Source organism: Meleagris gallopavo, chromosome 6 (assembly GCF_000146605.3).
Source record: "Meleagris gallopavo isolate NT-WF06-2002-E0010 breed Aviagen turkey brand Nicholas breeding stock chromosome 6, Turkey_5.1, whole genome shotgun sequence".
Lineage (NCBI taxonomy): Eukaryota > Metazoa > Chordata > Aves > Galliformes > Phasianidae > Meleagris > Meleagris gallopavo.
The window spans coordinates 24,474,522-24,495,910 of NC_015016.2; the positions used below are offsets into that span (position 1 = coordinate 24,474,522).

Genomic DNA, 21,389 nt, shown 5'->3' on the forward strand with positions numbered 1-21,389 from the left:
CTCATATAGCAAATTCATCACACAAACTGAGAATAAAAATTTCACAGTATGATATGAGGTTGCCACCAGTGTCTGCAACTTGAGCCAACTAAGTACTCACAGCAGTGGTATGCTGTCATCTTCTTTGTGAACCACTGGTAGAAGAGGACACCTATGGCTACAAAGCTGTTTTCTGATTGACTCTACTTCTGTTTTGAGTTACATTACAGCAAGCTACGGAACAGGCTGTAACACTCCTTGTATTTTCTTTTCTTTGACCTTACACAATGACTTTCCCACTGACTTAATAAATCAAGTCCATTTTTCTCACTGCAGTTGTTTTATCTCGGTTATCCTTCCAGCCCACTGCCACCACATCATTTTTCCTCCTGACTTCCTTTTTGGTCAGTTTTCTTCATCCTAAGTTTTCCCTCGAGCCTGGACCAAATCCCCTTCACCAACAGCTTCAACTTTTCCTGCTCCTGTTCCATAAATCCAGCAATTTCCATGCTGGAGTCTCACATCTCTTGCCTTTCTCCCTTCTTCTTCAGTTGAGCACAGTTAAATTCACATCTTTTTACTCAATTCTGCCAGTAAAGTAGAAAATAAAAGCAAACACAAATACTTGCCTGTTTTATTTGAGTTTCACTGTCCTGATCCAATCTGTAGGGGCCTCAGTATCAGCACTGGACCTTGACCAGTCAAGCCTAATCTTTAAGTGATTTAGATGCAAAGCCTGGCTTGTGCTATCTGCTATCTACTAAAGCTTATAGTAATTTGATCATGTTTTCTCATGATTTTCATAAAAATGTTCAGAAGCATATAATTGAAATACACTTTAGCTCACTTCTAAATTTCAAAACCCTGCTAGATAATAAGGCATATAGGAGTATTGGAGTAAAGGTTTTGAGAATAATTCAACAGAGATAAAATTATTTTTTGCCTGAACTTCATTGTTAAAAGTGACCTAGTTGCTCTAACATTTCCCAAGATAATTCAAAATCATTTTATAAATCAGATACATTTTAGGATAGTTGTAATCAACCAAAAAACAGATCTATAACATGAAATCTTAGGAAATCTTAGATAATAATAGGTCTTAGTTACAAAAAATACAGACATTTCTATATATACAAATATACATTATGGATGTTTCCAACTGAGATTCTGTCAGTACTTCCATTTTAATTTAATCTAAAATGTTGATAGTCTTAAGGGTAAGGTGTTCCATGATATAATAATAAACAATTCAGAGCAAACATTTACTTTTGTTTTTCTTTTTTAACAAGACTGACCTGCATTTGTTTAATAGATTCTTTTCCTTTATGTATTTTTCTAATAGCTGTTAAACAAGTACAAGCATATTTTAGCACAGGGAGTAGATGTTACGCTTACTACTACTGCATGTATTTGTACTATAGAGTAAACCCATGAGTTGATGTTCAGGCTGGGAAATCAATCACAGCAGTTTCTGTTTATGTTCCATGACTAGGTGACATCCATTCTTACTACAAATTTTCAATTCTATTTATAAATAACACTATCTTTTCACTACATCATTAAACAGATTTTGGCCACAAAACTGAAATCAACATGGAAGAAAATTCTTGTGTATGAAGATATTCATTACATACTATATTACATATTTATATTTGAAAACACTCAAAATGAGACGAACTTAGAAGCCATCAGACTGTGTGAAGATTTACATTATCCACATAGCTGAAAACAGCAGTTTTCAGAAATAAATCTTCAAGAAAGAGAAGACGAACTTTGTGTGGAAGGGTAAGATTCTACAAAAGACAGCTATTTTATGCAAATATTAAATACACAGTCAACACTCAGAAATTTTGTTATAAAGCTAGGGATAAGGAACTCTGTTTCCTGTCCCACAAATTTATAATATTTCAAAATATGTGTCCAGAAGAAATCAAACTCTCTGAATGCTTCAAAGAAATACAAGCTTGTAAAAGAAGCACCCAAGCTATATCAGTTTTAAATTCTTGAAACATGTACTTCAATGTCTTTTTTTCATGTCGAAAATATCAGTAGATGCCACTGAATCAGAATCCTATCAAAGATAATATTGATATCCATAACATCAATAACATTGTGTATTCTGATAATGTTATCTCTGTTTAACCAGAGGAACATCTACTTACATTTTATTTACCGTATGGACAGCTACTTTCCACTGAGGCTAACAGCAAACATGAGAAGTGTACATAAGCAGGATAAAACCATATCAGCACTACATGAAGTTTAAGTGGTAATGATTTAAAAATGACTTCCAGAGACAGGATTTCTGAACTACAGGAATCGTGATTTTCTCACAGCAGAGAGAAGGCTATTTTTAACTTACAAGAATTGTGAGTAGTGAACTTTACAGCCAATTTATAGGTAGCATCATTCTAGGTACTTACCTAAGCTTGATCTTGTGTTGGATCGCTCTATTATCGCATGCTTACTGGGGTTGTTTAATACTGAGCGTTTGGCAAGCGAGATGTCTGCTGTGACTCGTGTAATTGATATACTGCAAAAATAAAATAATATAGAAGGGAATGCTATTTATTTTGAGGAGAAAAGAGACTCACTTAAAATTAAAAGTTGGCTGAGAACACAGTGCCTCAGTATGCTTTGCACAAACTGAACAGAAGAGATGTAATTATGTTACAAGAACTATTGGGAAGATATCCCTCTTTCTGAATAGCACCAAAGCGCAGTATGATCATGATCTGCAAAGTCTGGGGAGAGAAAGGTAGAGAAATGGCAGAGTTGTGAGGAAGACGTACTCCCTGGTGGCTCCAGGCCTGCTGTGGTTAGACTTTGCACCAGTAGGCCGTTTCAATTTTGAAGTGTTTCAGGACTCTAAAACACTATGTTCTCTGAATGGAGGTGTAATTTGTCCCCAAACGAAAAAGCTAATTTCTCCTTTCCTAATTTTGATTGCTTTTGTTTTTGTTTTTTCCAAAGGTACTGAATGACATATTCTGGCTTACTATATACAAAAATGTACTGATAAAAGGTGAAGATAAAACTTAACAGGCAAATCACACGATACTTATATTTATTCTTTAGTTAACTACTTGTTTGTTGTTGTTGTTGTTGTTGTTGTTGTTTTTAACAGAGTGCAAGAGGTACCTATATTTTTCCAGAAAGTTAAAGCAATATGTTGGCTATCTGAAAATGAGGACTGAAACATAAAGAAACAAACACTGGAGTGAAAAAGTAAATGAGAACTCTGGGCTGAGTATCTGGTAGGCTCAGTTCTGTGTTTAGGAGAGAAGATGAGCCAAGAAATAAGTGATTACTTCCAGTTTGCACTGACCTTCTACATAACCTTCTGCATATTCTTCTTCCTAGGAAAACAGTTAACTCAGTTTGTTTTGCTTTCCAGGGTCAAAAAGCACCCTGTAGTTAAATTCCCCTTCCAGCTCTGATCTAACAAAGTTTTAGAGGTCACAGTTTTCCAGAGCTGAGAGTTAAAAAGGCATATGTTACTCTCTTGTTCTTCCTTGTATGATTTTACTTGCAATTTAAAAGAAGAAAATGGATTTGGAGAGGGGGAGCTCCTCTCTAAGAAACATACTTAGATGCTGTTCATATGAAATGTAATCAAAAAAGTCATTTGCCAATGAGTTCAATGTGTGTATAAACTTTCTATAACCAAATAAAATTTAATAGAGCCAGAAATTAATACAGAAAAACAGGAGTTATTTCCACAATGATTAGTCACTGATTAGTGACACCATTTTGAAAATTCAGGCATAATATAACTAAAGCTAAAAACATAACCAAGTATTGAGATTTTTGGCCATTAGCCTTAGAATGAAATCCAACATGAAAATTAGGATACCAGTTAGATATTTTTATTTACCAATTGACAATTTTTCTCCTGCCAATTTCCTTCCAAGATTGTATAGGAAAGAATTTTCCTGTTTTTCAAATGCAATTATGCAACACTGAAGGAAACAATTTTTCATTTCAAGATTTCAACCAATTTTTAAGATCATTTAAATGTCTTTTGAGATGGAAGAACAAGCCAGCTCTCAAAATAAAGGGTATGCATGTCATTGTTCCTTAAAAAATTAATTAGTACCCAACAGGACCTGAACTCAAGCAAGATTATAATGCAAAGTACTTACCGTCCTTCGAATCTATGTTTTAAAAAATCAAATAATGCTTTTTGCATCATATCTGTTACCTAAAAGCAAAGAAACAAGAAATTAATAATTAGATAGGAAACTGATGATAGTTGATGCTAACAATTTAGAAAAAGATATTGAAGTTGACAGTAAAACTTTTATCTGAACAATATGACAAGAATGTAAGTAATTCTGTCCTAATCTGAATTCAGATATGAAATAAAATTAAGGTAACCACACATCTCATTGAAGTATAAACTGTCTATATTTTTGTCTGTGATACAAATTATATTATTCAGCTTAATTAACTCCAAACATTCAAACCGACATGATGCAAAATATTTTTGGCAAAATAAAATGATTTGCAACAATCTCTTACCTCATATCCCTTCAAAGAAGGTCCCACTAAAACTACAGGTCGCATAGAAGGCACTACATCATATGGAGGGATGTGCTCTGTCTGGAAAATGGAAAAAGATTTCAGCATTGCAGCACTTAGAGTCTAGAAATATTAATTACAATATTAGCAACTCTGAATTTCCAGTGATGTCACCAACAGAAGAATTGTGGATTGATTAACTTTTCCTGAAAATTAGTACAACAAGGACTTCACAGATTCACAGATTTCTTTTTGAAGAAGCTTTTCTTTGACTTACTGTTTACTTTCATGTTTGTGCTGAGCAGTTCTAAAACTGTTTCTCTGGAGACATTCACATGTGCCACTGCATAATTCATGACTGGTTAACTGAAAAGGCTAATTCCAATAGTTAAGGACTTGACACAACAGTCTCTGGCGATGTGACACCTTTATTCCTACTAAAATTTTTCTTTGTCAAATTACAAAGGAGAAAAGTAAAACAAAAAGGAAGGGGAGAAGCCTAGAACATCTCTTTTTATGCTTAGATCTGCTGACTGATTTGCAAAACGTGACATCACTGCAAATTCTAATGGAAGCGGTCATGGTCTGACTTCCATATTTGTATACACAATTCACTTCCAAAAGGAATCAAAACAATCACTGATCAAGTTAGTATTTACAGAAAATCTTCATAAACAGAGCTTGGGATAGCAATATTTTTACTCTGGGAAGTGCCAATCACTACCCAAGAGCAGACTGTGTTAGTACAGTATTCACCAAACTACTTACTAACGTATTGTGCATAATTTACAAAAACTATTTTGAGAAAGAAAAATATTTAAGACTGCCTGTTTCCAACCACTGCCGCAATTTTTATATTGCTATTGAAATAACATATAAGCAGATTAATCCATTTTATTTTCTTTAATAAATTGCTAATCAATATATACCTCCAAGAGTAACATACATTGACTTATCAGGAATGGCTTTTTGTTTTTTAAGAAAGGGTTTAGCTTATTTTTGTCTTAGGGAAAAACGTATCTAATCCAAACCCAGGAACTTGTGGGTGATACAGAAAGATGGTATGCCTATTTTTCAGATGCCTATGCAGTAAAAATGTATCAGTCAAGACCGTAGAATACAGTCACTGTTCATTATTTTAGTACTCAACATATCCCAAGATGTTTCACAATAAGGTTAAAATAAGAATATACATTATAAAACAGAAAAACACGGACAAACATTAATACAGTGACAGCACAAAATGCTAAACAAGCAGCAGTCTAAAGCAGTCTAAAACACAGAAAACATTTTCATGAACGTTTTTATATTTTAAATATAATTTATCTTATTTTTGGTTATCTGTAGCTTCACCAGGTAATCAGTAAATATTAATGAATACCAGTGCCCAAGGCACTGTAAGCATATCAGATGAACTCACGTTACACAGGGCAGAGTCTAACTCAACACAATTCAAAGCAAAACTCTGCAATTACGCTGCACCAGTATTAAAATGCAGCCCTCTGCTGTTCTTGCTAATAATCTGCTAAACATCGCTAATAATCTTATATTTGTTGGAGTCATCTCCTAAGAAAAACCCATTACAAAGTGTTTATAGCAAAAGTGCACTGATGCAACAGATCTTTGTTTTAAAGTGTGAACTCGGTTAAAGATATTCATGCTAGAAGTTAACTGGCTATTTGAAAATCAGGGAATGTACAGAAGTTATCTTATTTGATGGAATATGGGGTTAACTGAAAATCTGCTGAAACAGTTTTATTTTTAACAAAGCTTTCAGCAGGACACTGTCTATCTAATGGAAGCATCTATGTTCTTCAATTTAGTATTAGAGAATCTAATGTTCTAATGTCCTGGCTATACAGTTTTTACTTGTAGAGTCAAGTTCAAATAGGAATTTGAAACAAAAACTAGCAAAGTTCAGACCACATGGTTCATGCTCAGTGATTAGACCACACGTGATTAGTTTGGGATGCCCACTCAGTTTTAATGTAAATCTTGTTATTACAAAAGCTACTGTAACCAGTAAAGACTCTGATATAGAATAAAAGAGATCCTAAAGAATGGAGATACATGGAATTAATCACTATCTGATAGCATGGTGGTTTGTCTGCAAGATGCACCTTCTGAAGAAGCTTATGCATCCAATACATATCAACATGCGTAAATCTTCCTTAGCACTTACACTTGGCTATAAATACGGTTAATGAAGAAATTATTCAGAAGCATGAAAATGCTGCTGATTTCCATGGTGGTACACCACAGACCTTACTGCAAAAATGCTGGTAACTGAAAATGAGAAGGATCTAATATTTTTTAAAAGAGTTCAAGAAAGAATAAAATATTTTATTTGCCTAAACATGACAGCATCCAAAACATTGGCAACAGTGTCACTTGGCACTGTTTACAAGCAGCATATATAGCCTGAAGATGTTGAGTAGTTAAAAGCAAATGAAGAACAGCTATGAAGACTTTGAAGTTTTTTGTTTTTTGTTTTTTTTTTTAAGTAGAACCATAGTATTTAGTTTCACAGTTCAGCTGCTACCTAGTGTCTTATATTGTTTTCTACCAGATATCCTAGAAACACATCTCAGTTTGCTGAGCATTGGCAATTACAGATTGCCAGTGGTATAATTCTGCAGCACTAGGGTTATCTATGTAGAGACATTGGCTCTTATGGAAACTAACAGTACCATTTACAATAGCTGAGATACAAAAAGCATTTGACTGATGTAAGGCAAGATCATTTGGCTGGTAACTTATTCATGACAATAGGACGGGCTCACACTAGACTGTGAAAACAAGTCTGTACTTTTCCACTGTTTTTTCTCATCTGTCGATTTTGCACCAAGTGAATTAAAAGTTTATATAGTGACTAAATTAAAAATTCAAAGATTTTGATTATTTATTTTGTAACTACTGCCTGTGTATTTGATTAGATTCCAATAATGATTTCAGTAGACTGAGTTACAATGAAAATAATACCTTGAAAAAGACAGAGATATGAAGAATAAGCATGCACTAGAGAGGTGCATTATATGAATTTGTTAGAAAAAAAATTTCTCAGACATCTAGAAGGCCTTCTGTCTTATTCATTCCATCAAAAAGGATAAATACTGTAGCAGAGTTTCATGGACAAACTGAGCTTAGGACTGTTTGCTTTAGTGTTTTGAATACTTGAATAGTTCAGTTAATGTCTTCTTCAATTCTAGGGTAGCTGCATTGTTAAACTGGGGCAATAATCATAATGATGTCAGTGGCAAGATGAACACAGGTAGTGCCGATATAAACTTACCGATTTCTGCTTCTGCTTAGCTACAGCAGCATGGAAAAGAAACAAAGAACAACAAAGCATGCATGTTATTGGCTTGTCAAAGGACGCAGACAGTTAACAGGACTAGAAATGTGACGCAGTGCAGGTGAGCAGGTGGACAAATGGGAGCTTGGAAGTCGGTGTTACCTTCTTAAAGAAGGGCATTCTTTTCTCTTTGGAGTGGGGTGATGTTACACTGTTTGCACTGGGTTTGGGGGAGCGATGGTTTGCTGGAATATCATTTTCTTCTGCATCTAAGCCAGTGGCATCTATGTCTATAGCTATATACAGACAAACAATTCAGAATTATCAGATGACAGGGAAAGCAAAAATAGGTTAAAAAAGAAGTAAGAAATAAAGAAAAATAAAGCTGTCGAGAGTAAAATAAAGATTAAAATAATAATAAAATAATTTAATCATGAATACAAAACACAATAAAACAATGGGAAAAATTTAACGGCACAGTAAAGTAGGTTTAGAAAACACAAGGCAATTTTCCTCTGACCCCTTATTACAGAACTAAATCAGACATATACAGAATTAATATTACAAAACAGAGGAAGGGCCAAGATCTTTTTTTGTTAGACTAGTGTACATCTGAACTAATTCACTGAAATAAATAATATTTTCACCAATAGAACAACAGAATTTTTGCCAACAACATCTGAATTATTTTATTGCAATGAAAGCTAATTCAAAATTTGTATCATCAATTGAAATTCAAAATGTACTAATGTGTCTTAAGCAAATCAAATAATAATAAAAAAAAAATTTGGGGACCAAAATCAGCCTAGTTGTGGCACAGTAATATCTACATTTATTTTATGACAGACTACAATGGGTACTTAATTATTTTAACAAACAGTGCACAGCAGGCATAAGATACGTTTATTAGAAATAACAAAAGAAGATCTATTGATAGTCAAAACTAAAAAGAATGGGTAGCAGAAGAAAGAAGAGACATAGGTAATCTGAAAGACTTAGTCCTCTGTGAAGAGTGAGGATGTAAATAGGCCAAAATGGGAGTGAAAACAACAAACCACTGCTGTTCAACCTCTCACAAAGGTATAAACAGCACACAAAGCTTGTACCATACACATCTATCTATTTATCTATCTACACATCTATTTGTTAGTAAGTAACTAACTACAGTGTAAGCAAAAATCGTAATGGAATCAGAAATAAACACATTTTCAAATATACTGAGGGAAAGGACCAACAGATACCTGCTAACTACCTCCAAAACAACAACAACAACAAAAAAAAAACAACTGAGAGTTTCATAAGCTTTCTTTTTACAACATTCAATCCTGATCTTAGGAGCTGTATTCAGAAAAAAAAACAAAAAAAACATTCAAAATGGACAAACATGCTATACAACATCGCCCATGTGCACAAAGATCTTACCTACCTCTTGACACCCACTACTAATAGGCTTCTCATGTCCTGCCACTATGGTGAACTGAATGTATCTCTAAAGAATCTGTGAGCAGTATAGACTTAAACCAAACCTATAATTTATCACTGTAAACTATCATGAAACCTTAGTGACCTGCTTTCAACTGCTTGATGAGCAAGACATCAATTAATATAGTGGCACCTGCTAATAAATTATACAAAAAAATGCGTAGTTCTGTCAAGCCTGTGTACAGCTACTGATTTAAGAGACACCTGTGACAGCAATCTCTTCAAGTAAAGTATATTTTCCCATTTGAATTATCCACACATCTAATCCCATGATCCTTGACAAGCCTTGAGTTTGCAACTCTTCCTTTGAGTCTGACCTTGACAAGAAAGGCAGTGAGCAGATCTGTAGCCTTTTTCTATACTCCTGCTCCTAAAAACAGCCATAGAAATCACGTAACACTGTCTTCTATCAACAATGTTCCTTCATCCTCTTCATAAATATAAAAAGAACACATTCTTTTCTTGAATTCAGGCCAGCACAGATGCTATAAGTCACTCATAATCAAGCATATTAAAACTCCTTAACTTCTATGTCCAACTAAAATTATCTGTAAGGAAAATTGTGGTTGTTAAGCTTTTCCTGTAAAAGAGAAATGCAACAATTTATCAGATAGATATTGATACCTATTTTTCATTCTCAATTTTCCCACTACATAATGTGTCAGTTTGCTATTTTTTTTTACAGCTAATTATCTTTAGTTTGTTGTGTCTTTTCTGTTTTTAAACTCTTTTTCACCATTATCATCATTCTCTTTGGTGGCCAGTGAGAAATGTATGAGTTGATTACTACAGATTATTTAAGGACTAAAGGCCTCTTCTCCATATGTTTTCCAGTGGTTCTTCACCTTTTTTTTTTATATGGGAAAAAAAATGCCAGACTCAAAGTCAAAACATGCAACTAACTTATTCAAGTCATCATTTTATCAATTCATTAAATAATTGCTGGTTTTGCCAGTTATTTTACTCTCACAAATATGAGAACTGGTAACAGCAGAAATAAATCAAGTAAGAATTGAACTGTACTTCAAAAAATTAAGTTCTTTTCTGTAGTATCAGTTACAAATTATGCTTCTTTCATCCTTCTTGGTATGTATTAAGATTATCAACAAAACACTGCAAACCCCAAATCTCAAGATCATAGAATAAGCTAACACATACTACTCATATAAATATTCTCCAAATCTTCAGTGTAACTGAATCAACTTGAGCACCATTCTTCTTTCTCCAAAAAATCATTTTGCTGAAAACTACCATCTGAAGAAATGACTCAATGCAACGAAAATTACAGCATCACTAGCAATTAGTGTGTTGGCAACATAATTATGCTATCTCTTACCTCTAAATTCTGTGAAACATTCAGAAAATTTCCTATGTACTGCTATCTAAGTGTTTGCAGAATATAAAAATATTCTAGCATGTCAGATGTTCTATTTACAAAATTACAACATAGGTCCACAGACACTCTCTACTTCAAAAATGCAGCCATTGAAAAATGAGGCCTTGACAGTCAACATTACAGTTTAAGGCCTTTGTAGAAGAAAAGATTTAAGTAGTGTTGTGTTCTACTGATTTGTGATGGACATATATTATTAAACTAAAATATATATTTTCTAACAAAAATTGTTGATAGGGAACATAGGTGGCAAACAAACTAATTGTAATAAACTTGGTCATTATAAACAAACTCGTGGTTTCACAAGAAAGACAGATAAATTTTTCAATTAATTTAACCAAATGAGTCTACTAGCATAATTTGACTGAACTCCTCTGTCTCCCTCTTAATGTCCAAGTAAATATTTTAAAAACCTTCATGAACATTTGATGATGCCTGCTTTGTAGATCATCCTCCATATAAAGTATTTGGAAAATACTCATCTTTACCTCAACAGACAAGATGTTAGCAGTACTCGTAGAACTTTTTGATTTCAGGTATTCCAACTCTCCATTTTCTTTCTCAGTAGTTATAAAATGTCCAACAATAAAGCAGTTGATTTGAATATATATTCGGAAATAATATATTTGGAACTAATACCTTTATCCTGCTCCAACACATGATGAATTTGCTTGAACTTAACCTAACAAAAGTTAAAATCTATCTGTTCTAAATTCAGAACAGTATTTGTGGGAAAAAAATTCTGTCATAAAAGCAAAAATAACAACCAACCAACCAAACAAAAAAAACAACCCACCAGTATTCAAGAATTATGTGAAACAGATCATCATTATCAGAATTGTGATAGTGAAAGCTCCTGGTTGCTGATGCTACTGCAAAAACCTCTTGGGAGTTTTTATTCTTTTTGCTGCTCTTTCTCTCTATTAGAATATATTTCTTATTCAGCAGGATTGCTTAGAGCCTAAGCCTTTAATTATTCTATCACAAGACACTCTCACCATCTCATTAGGTCTCTGCTATAAAACTTCATGGCAAAAAGAAAGAACGAAGGAATTATGTGGATTGTTAAGAGCCCTATCATTACTTAAACTTGATGGTGGCATTAACCCTTAAACTACCCAAAGCAGTCTTGCAGGGCAATGCAATTGCACAGGAAATAAGAAAAATAGAACTAAAGGTAACGTAAGTTTTAACAGATGAGGTGCCTGATCCTGTAAACTGAAGGGCTTGTGACCTACTTACCAGATGATGGAGGCGTCGATTTTCTGGAGCTAGGAACTATGTCACCCAGACTGGATGAAGAGTTTCCTCCTGATTTACTGCAGTAAAGCAACAAAGTAGTTTGAAGTTTCACAGCTTTTTGAGTATTCACACTACCTTCTTTATTTCTTTCTAAATTAGCTGCTAGCTCAGAGCAAACAGTATTTCTGACAGTAGCATAAATTATATATCTTACACAAAATCAATGCACACTTTGAACACTGAGGATGTGCAAACACCAATCATGCTCCGTGCTCTGCAGGTTCATTCTGTTGCATATGCATTTATGGCCTTATGTCCTTATTGTGATCTAGCTGTTAATGGCATTAATATAATTACTAGTATTATCGCTTATTATTATGATTAATTCTCATACCAGTGAGCATACATACTTTCTTTAACAGAATAGTTATTAATTATGCCCTAGTGAAACTAATAGTGGGCTCACCTAAAACAGTTTCAATTTACGTAAAAGTTTGTTTGTTATTTTGGTACAAACTTACTAAAAATAAGTGCGTCAAAGGAAGTTACAAACTGTCTAAGATTAAGTCAAGTTCTCTTTGTGAAAGCCTATTCAAGCTGTGCATATGAAACAATATTTTTGTAAGTTTATTTCAATTTCTCTAATGAGAAAGACACAAAAATGAGTGTAAGAAATGCTATATTCTTTTTAAAATAACAAATGTGACAGTACTACTTGATACTTTCCCCATCTTAAAATATTAATAATCACTAAGTAAATTCATTTGTAGTGTACATAAGTGTGAAGTTCTAGAGAATGAAAGCTTTTACACTCTGGGAAGAGAACTAAACACTGGATCAGACTTGGCTTTAACAGAAACGGTAGGAGCAGAGCGAGGAACATGACTTCCTCCTGCTAAGGACAGGGCACTCATAGAAAAAGCATTTCACAGCCAGTGATCATGGATGAGCAGTGCAGCATCCTGTTTCCCTTCTTACCTAAACATGCTCTTCAAATACTGCTGCCATTCTCATTGGAATAGAAAGCCTTTCTGACTTCCCAAATGTTTCCCAGCTGTTCCTCCATTACCAGCTCCATGCCATTTAGACATACTACAAATATTTCTATTTCCTACAATGGCATTTGTTTCTACATGTGTTACTATTTGATGGAAAACTACTGCATTAAGAATTCCATATTAAAGATCATATTATTACTGTCTTGCAGTATTGTACAAAATGTTTATATATTGAATCTTTATTTCTGTATTATGATGGCTGCAGTCAGAAACAATGAATGACAATACTTTCTTTAATTTCTGAAATCAACTTTAGTAAATGTAACTGTGAAAAAAGTAACAAATAATGTAACATCTAGGGGGACTGATTTTTGTGCTTGCGCTCAGTAGATTTACTAACTCCTTCATCAGTCATCACAGACCACCAATCTAAGTATCTGCATTCCCTCTGTAATTGCAGTGACATTATTAATTGTATAAATAAATATATATTTTTCATTGATTCAACATTCTTTAACTGTCAAGCATAAGAATTAAAGAGATGTATAGCATGCACAATCTTAATTTCCAAATTAACTGTTAGAGGCAGCACTACTATTTTTAGTGACTTCTTATTACCTGGAGTAGAATTTCCCTTGCTTTGCCTTCTGTTCATGCTGCAGCCTCATGTTTTCTAGTTTGACTGGGCTTGGTATGAATCCTATTTCACAGCCTTCTTTTACCAACCGTCCTATCCACCAGTCATTGTTAAATTTCTAGACAATGAAAAGAAAAAAATATCTTGTACTATGAAATTACTGTATTTGTGATCATTTTGTTAATATTTTTTGACTTGCAGCTAAGCCATTTTATGTAATTCTTCCCTGCAGTTAATCATTGTACTATGTTATTATGGCAATGAAGAATAGCAGTAATGTTCAGAAATGCATAAAAATAATTATACCTTGCAAATTATTAAAATGCTACAGTACTTAAGCAGAAACTTTCCCTCTCAAAACATCATGATTCTCCCTGGCTGTTATACCCTCCCATTTCACCATTTTAATTTCTGCTTTGCAGCCTCTGCTCTTCATACATGCTTTTGCTCTATCTTGACGTTTCTCCTCACTGGACGCCAGAGATTTCTTCTGATCTGCTCTTATTCACTGCAACAATTTTTACACCTCTATAATAATCTTTTTTTTCTTATTCTATTAAACCGAGTTCCCTATTTAGAATAAAAATACCACATCTCAAACTCCCCTGCTTCTCTGAACTCACTAATATCTTATGAAATACAACTACATTCCACTTCCCATATGTCCTCTACCTATAGTTCATGTGATCTGTATCTTAAGCAGAAAGTGATAAATCCACAAGGAATGGACATCTGAACAGTAAGGAAATTTGCCCTTCTAAAACTGAAGTTATGAAAATAGCTATTATAGTACATATTTAATAATTAACAATAATAATTATCAAGTGCATAGTTAGGTGTAAAACATATTAAATGTGTGGGCCCACATGAAATAGAAATATTTTTACTAAGTACATGATGTTGGTGGATCAACAATATAAAACCTGGTAGAAATGCTGTGATGCCTGAAGAAAATTTTATGATTTTAACAAAAAATAAAGGTTAAGATAAGTACAATTTTAAGGTCATAAAATATAACTGGCAGTATAATATATTATTCATTCAATGGGATGCTTTAATGAGTGCTTTGATAGGAAGCTACACTAGAAGAACAATTTATCAAAGCTGTATTGGTTCAAACATCTTATTAAAACTGTAAACTTTCACTGAAAAATTCTAATTAAAGATAAGCACGAGCATTTCAAATATGTAGGACAAGACACATGGAGGAAGACCAGTCATTAAATCATGAAAGGCTGCCATTAAATAGATGTGCGCTGTGTTCTACATGAAGTCTGCAAAAGTAGTATCATGTAGTTTGCTAAATGGAAGAGTTATATAATTAAAAAAAATCATTACATTTAAATCTGAACAGACAGTATTATTTTATCCTGTGCCATAGTGCAACAAAGCACTACTCAACAAAATCAATTTTAATATACTTAGTAGAAATATTTAATCCATGTGAATTTTTTCTTGCAAAAATAAACACATGAGGAATTCTCTCCTGTAAAGTCTGAAAGCTAAGTGTTTTGCTGGTAAATGAAAAAGAGGATAAGGTAGTTTTATGAGAAAATAGTACTGTACATATAATCATAGAATCATAGAACTACTTGTGTTGGAAGGGACATCAAAGATTACCTAGTTCCAATCCCCTGAATACATAATACTTCTCAATTTTAAAAAGCAATAGTGGAAATCTTCGTAGCGATTAGTGATATGTCCAGCTCTCAAGCTGCTGGCTGAGGTGAAGAGTTCTCTGTAAGGACACCTGTGCTTGAAGAGTCAGGTGAAACACAAAGAGGAATTAAATGCAAAGCAAAATTATGGCCATGCATTTAAGTCCTGAAAGATTCAGGGAAGTCTGTGATGCAGTAGAAGGAATCTGTCATCTGTACATGTACTAAGTGTTAATAAATCTAACTTAATAATAAAAACAAATTTCCCTCACATAGAATCAGTGCAGTCTTTTTCATCACTGTCCATGTAGATTTTGAATTTAAGTTTTCCTTGCTTGAGTCCTCTCAGCAGTACAAACTGGAGGGCTGAGTGAAGGAGCAGTATGCAGTGGATTACAGAGTCCTGGAGAGAGAGCAGGCCAGGGCCACAGCCACAACAGGAGACAGGCAGGACAGGAAGGATATAGCTCAGGACCTGCCTGAGAAGGTTTGGTCTGCCCAGCAGCAGCTGCTGCCAGATGTGGGAGCAGCAAGGCCACTGAGATCCCAACTCTTATCTGCAGCCCTGCTCCATTCCACCGCAGCTGGATGGTCAGCTTTACTGAGTGGCTCAGAGAGCAAAACAGTTTTGCAATTAGAGACCTTGTTGTATGACACCTCAGGCTGCAAAAAGAACTGCATTTTAATCTTGTTTTCATTACTCCCTGCTACATGCATCCACAGACAATATAATAGCTCAGCTGAGCTAAGCTTCTTTTCAAGACATTTCTGAAGATTCAGTAAAGTTTGGACAATTCTTTCTTTCTCGTTATTTCCTATGTGTTTTGACACTTGAGGCTAAGTTCAGCTATGATGAAAAAGCATAAATTCTATCAGACAAAAAAATACTTAACGCTGTTTCTAGTCCCTGGAAGCAGAGGAAAGACTCAATGTGAAGTCTGAGGTTGCCAGATAATTTGAAATACAAATGGAATAGGTAATCATACAAAATCATTTAATCTAACCAAACTGAGACATGCTTGTCCAAACACACTGAAACCTGATAGGTTGTTTTTTTTTTTCCAAAGACTCTGTGCCAACTCATCCCTACTTTTGTCACAAGAGAGAGCAGAGCAATTCTTCTGCAGTATCACCAGACTTGAAAGACATTTTCTTCACTATATACAAATTATCCCTTTTTTAATGTGTTTCGTATATACAGAAAATGCTGATCACTAGTCATCAAGGCAAAGGTATTAAAAGTCTAATTCTTGTGTTTCCTTGCTCTTTGTCCATTTGTATTTCTACTTGTGTATTAGGGAAAACTTGCTTCCTCTGCAAAACACTTCCACTAGCAGAAAACATGCATCATCAATTGTAACAACCGAGAGACTTTTCCAAACAGTATTAAAAAGCCAGATAATCTAAAATGGATGAAAGATACACTGCAAAACACAGAATATGATCAGAAGTTGAGAAATCTCATAAAATCAAGAAACAATTCAGAATAGAGCAGTGGGGTGCTTTGAATCTTAAAGAGGGTCTCTGCTTACTACTTATTTTTGCTTACTTCTTTAACGTGAAGAAAATCTTTAGCTTCAAATGAGATGGCCATGCCTGGGACTGGAACATCATCATCATGAGCTGCACTATAACCAACATTTGTCCGAACTGCAAATGCAACAGGTTTTGTCTGCAATGAGAAGATAAAAAGCATGAGGATTACCCTTACAAACACGTGCATTTATACAAATGTACATACAGAGAATGGATTCTGTAAGACGTCTTTTTAAATGGTAAAAATGAAAAAGAACTCTTAGCTGTAACACAATTATCTTGTGTAAAAGACAACCAACTGTTACTGATCTAGGCATGCCAAGAAGAAAAAAAGTAGTCATGTGGGCACTGAACTCACTGATATTTTTAAGGAAGATACTTGATAAAAGCTAACACTAATTATTTTTTTTCAATATTCAACAAAACCCCACAACTTACCTGAATTTAAAAATTGCAGACGAACACAGTTAATGCTTTATGTGCTATTATTCGTTTCAATACAGAAAATGTGGATATGAGCAAGCATTAAATTGTCAAATCTCCTAAATACTACTTCCCCACTGAAGAACACAGAATAAAACAGATCATTCATTGTTAGGAAGAATGAATTCTCTGTAAAACATAGCAAACTATCGTAGAACTGCATCTCAGAACAAGAATGGAAATATTAAGAAACAATCTTTGCCAAACAATAATAGAGAAGATAACACGCCTGCTTATTCTTTCTCCACAGTTTTCTACCAAATACTGAAAAAAAAACACTCAGCAGGGTATTGCGTCTTACTTCTGATATTATCAGTGGATGAAAGACTTCAGACTGACTAAAGACTATAAAATCTCTGCTGTATTGCAACCAACAGACAGCTGTAGCAAGCTCACGTCCTTGACATACTTAGAAGTAATCTAAAATTTCCTTTTAGAGGGCAACTTCTTACTACTAGAAAAAAAGAGAAAACAGAAACTACTCTAAAAACATCTGAACATGAAAGTTATGCAGCAGGCAAAAATATCTTCTTTCAATTCCTGCTCTTGAAAAATTAATGTGAAAATGTGAATAGAAAACAAAGCGGAACATTTAACTTCACACGTTCACAGACACAGTTACACCCCATTTTAGATATTTGTCATACTGGTTGAAAGGGAAACTGAATTACCACATGATTAAACAACAATAATTAATCTAACTACATATTTAAAATTAATTAATTTGTAAAACTTTAATGCTGTCCTTTTTACATGGCTAAATAATTCTGAGAGTTCCACAAAACTTTCAAATTAAGTATGCTTTATTTTCTTGAACTGCTGTCCAGAAGTAAAGTAATCTGAGTATGCTACACAAGTCATTACTTTCCTGCAGAACTCAAAGGAGAAATAGCATCTTACATAAAATACATATACATATATATTATTTTTACCATAAGTACCTGTATATCTTAGAATATATTTAGCATTTGCTTACATGTTCTACACTTCTAAAATTAGTTTTGGTCAAAAGTTAAGCACTTCTTGTTCATTCTTTAAATCAGCAATAAAGTGTGATGGCAGTGTAGCCCTCAGTTAACCCATAGGACTACAAGGACAGAAGCTCCCAGATGGTAAACTTGAACATTTTCTTTCTCCTATAAAGAATAACGTACGCATCTTCAGAATGAAGATTTCTAAATTCTCTTCCTTCTTTTTTTTTTTTTCCCCCTGGAAGAACAACTGCATTCAACAGATGGAATATGGAATAACCTGGATCTCATTTCTTCCTGTTGATTCATGAGTTATATTTATTTTATATATCTTTGTACAAACTCTTATTTACTAAGTCAATAATATTTACAGTTTTATCCTACTCAGCCACTTGCTTACTTATACTTACACTCTACCTTACTCCTGTTTTATGACTAACTTGCATTCAGTGCCTTCAAAAGCTTTTGCACAGCATCTATCGCTAACTTGCATTCACGAAATATTGCATCCTGAAAATTACAACTGCTTTTTCTAGTAACATACTTAAAACATGACAGAACCCTCTTTTTCCTATAACTCATTTCAGATTAGTTATACTGTGCTGTAAACCCACTGGATGCAGCCTCTGGAGATCCTTGCCAACTAGGCAAAATTTCTGACACAGAAATTGCTCAGAGAACAGGTCATCTCCCTCATGGCCACTAATTTTGGGAATGCTGCTCAATAATCAAGTTATCTCTACTCCCTGGATTCAGTGCTCTCAAAGCCACTTGCATTTCCACCTGAGGCTGCCCTGCATAAAGCAGTGACCCTACAGATGAAAAGGTACGAGTGGGACTTAAAGCTGCCTTTACTTCTTAGCAGTAGGTGATGAGGATCTAGAGTTTGGGATCCATCTTGTTTCTCACTTTATTGAATCACTCCCAGTAAATAGGTATGCTTCACTGACAGTAACTTAAATGAAATCAGAATGCTGATCAGAATGTATCTTTTATGAAGCCAATGTCAGCTAAGTTCAGAACTAACTCAGAAAACATTGTTAGTTATCATTTTGTTGAAGTGGTTGTCAATATTGGCATCTATATTCAGAGAACTCGTATCCAAGTCAGCTTCTTCCATTGCTGTTTTAGCATAATGTTGAGTGCCATTCATTGTACCCACTTTTCACAGATGCCTGTAAATTTAGCCTGAAAGGTACTACCTTTCTCTGAGGTAATGAATACAACGGGTCTTTCTTGAAATACTGCCAGGTTTGCGCTCATGAAAATTTAAAATAACACACAAGTTTTTCAGCTAAGGAAAGTCAATACCACTCTTGAACTTTTCCTTAGTTGTCTTAGTAAATATGCCAAATGATGACCTACATTTGGCACTGTTTGTGCAAGCTGTCCCACAGATACTGTTTGTGCCATAAGCAAAGTTAATACAGAACATAGGACAATGATCAATACTAATGTGACAGCCTGATAGCTGCAGTCTTAAAATATGTCACTTTGTTTTGTCCTGCTCATGGTTTAGAGTCAAACATATAACGAAAAAGTACTGCAAAATCCAGGTTATGGGATTATAAAATTTTTATAAGAAACTCTTGATTATTTTGAAGAAGTTTGCAATGTTATGAAAGATATGGGGGTACAGAAACTACCCAAGTAAAAAATGGAAAAATAAAAATAACAAAAGAACTTTCACTTTTCAATTCCTATTTTGGTATTTCAATCTATTATGCTGTTACACAAGAAACAAAAATCAAAACCACCTGAGTACACAAACAATCCACAAATTTACATTCTAAACACTGAGTATTGTTGGAGTCACTTTACAAGTAAGTAATTGCCCAGTGTCTAAAAATAGCATCTGCTCAGCAATCTCATTGTTTAAGAAATGTCAACACTTGACAGACATCCCAAAGGAAAGTCAGAGTGAACCTGCCGACATTACAAGCAGTGATCAATAGCACCATTTCCCAGCAAAGACTCAACTTTCATTTATTGGCGTGGGTGTATGGATCAGACCAGGCTGGTAGCAAGACAGAAGCACAGAATAATTTAAGTAGGAGAGGGCGTCCAGATTTGTTATTCCAGCTCCCAGGTCTCAGCAGATCAGCTCAGAGCAGGCAGCTCAGGGCTGTGTCCAAGGATGTAAAGATGGACCACAAATACTGGATTTTATGCAGCAATACAAAGAAAATGAATTATAGAATGGCTTGGATTGGAAGGGACCTCAAGGATCATCAAGCTCCAAACCCCCTGCCATGGGCAGGGTCACCAAAAGTCAAGTAGTATTACAAGTGGAAACCACCATTTTCCTATTATAATTTAAGTGGTTTAAAAGGAGTATTTTTTTAAGCGCTACATGTGTATTTGCAGTGAGGTGGAGAAGGACATATATTATTTCAGGTTAAGAAAGCAACCACAGTACTTTACTACTGAAGAGAGCATAACTGTGCAATGCCTGAGGCTTAAGTCTCAGACCTGTGTCCCCCAGAGCAAGGTGCAGCACTCAGCACCTCCAGCAAAGTGACTGAGATGAAAAATAAAATTACTCTGTAAAACCAAAATACAATAAAACTGTAGTTAATGAGCAGCAGCCTGAGTACAGCTACTGTATAACAAGATTCAAACTTCTCTGAATCATGAAAGCTTTTGATATGATGGATCTGTCCTCAGGGACTTTGGAGACAAGTAGACAGCCAGAACATTTAGTTCTGGAGCCAAACTTCCTAATTTCTCAGTGTCCAAGTCGGTAATTGGATCTGAGTGGATTTTACCATGTGTTTTCAGAACTGAGGCAACGTGAGTTATGGGTAGCTGTTAGCAGTGCTTGCACTGCTGCCTCTGAAGGCCCGACTTACCAATTTCTCACATAGGAATTTGTGCTCTCTCACAAGAGAACAGCCAGAGTGCAGCAGTCCCATGGCACAAGCCTCTGTCACCAACAGCCTTCTCTGCTCTCCAAGCAGGCTGAAAGGGAACGCCATGCAAACTGACCTTTTCAAGTTTAAGGATGATTTTCCTTAGGATCAAGGCCAACTAGCAAAACTCAATGAGAAAAGCTATGAATCCTTCCAGTTACTTAGCTTCTTTGTTATAGTAAGGCTCACATTTAGTGTTAAAGAGGGTGAAATTTAACACATCCAACTGGTACAAAAGAGAGTCTTAACAATAGATATACTTAAAAGAACTTTTTTTTT

General features: G+C 34.6%; 1 protein-coding gene across 2 annotated transcripts in view; it reads right to left on the minus strand.

Annotated features, from left to right (window-relative positions):
* Positions 1-16,946, minus strand: part of CACNB2 (calcium voltage-gated channel auxiliary subunit beta 2) — a 29,328-nt gene extending 12,382 nt beyond the window's left edge. The window contains exons 1-7 of one of the 2 annotated variants that reach the window (XM_019616431.2): positions 16,758-16,946; positions 13,532-13,668; positions 11,916-11,992; positions 7,796-7,815; positions 4,504-4,584; positions 4,125-4,183; positions 2,403-2,512 (exon numbers count right to left, since the gene is read on the minus strand). In XM_019616431.2, the coding sequence (XP_019471976.1) occupies positions 2,403-2,512; positions 4,125-4,183; positions 4,504-4,584; positions 7,796-7,815; positions 11,916-11,992; positions 13,532-13,668; positions 16,758-16,931 (658 nt within the window). In that variant the 5' untranslated portion in view covers positions 16,932-16,946. Of the gene's footprint in view, positions 1-2,402; positions 2,513-4,124; positions 4,184-4,503; positions 4,585-7,795; positions 7,816-7,960; positions 8,095-11,915; positions 11,993-13,531; positions 13,669-16,757 lie in introns of both variants that reach the window. The other variant, XM_019616430.2, reaches the window with a different exon arrangement.
* Positions 16,947-21,389: the final 4,443 nt, after the last annotated feature.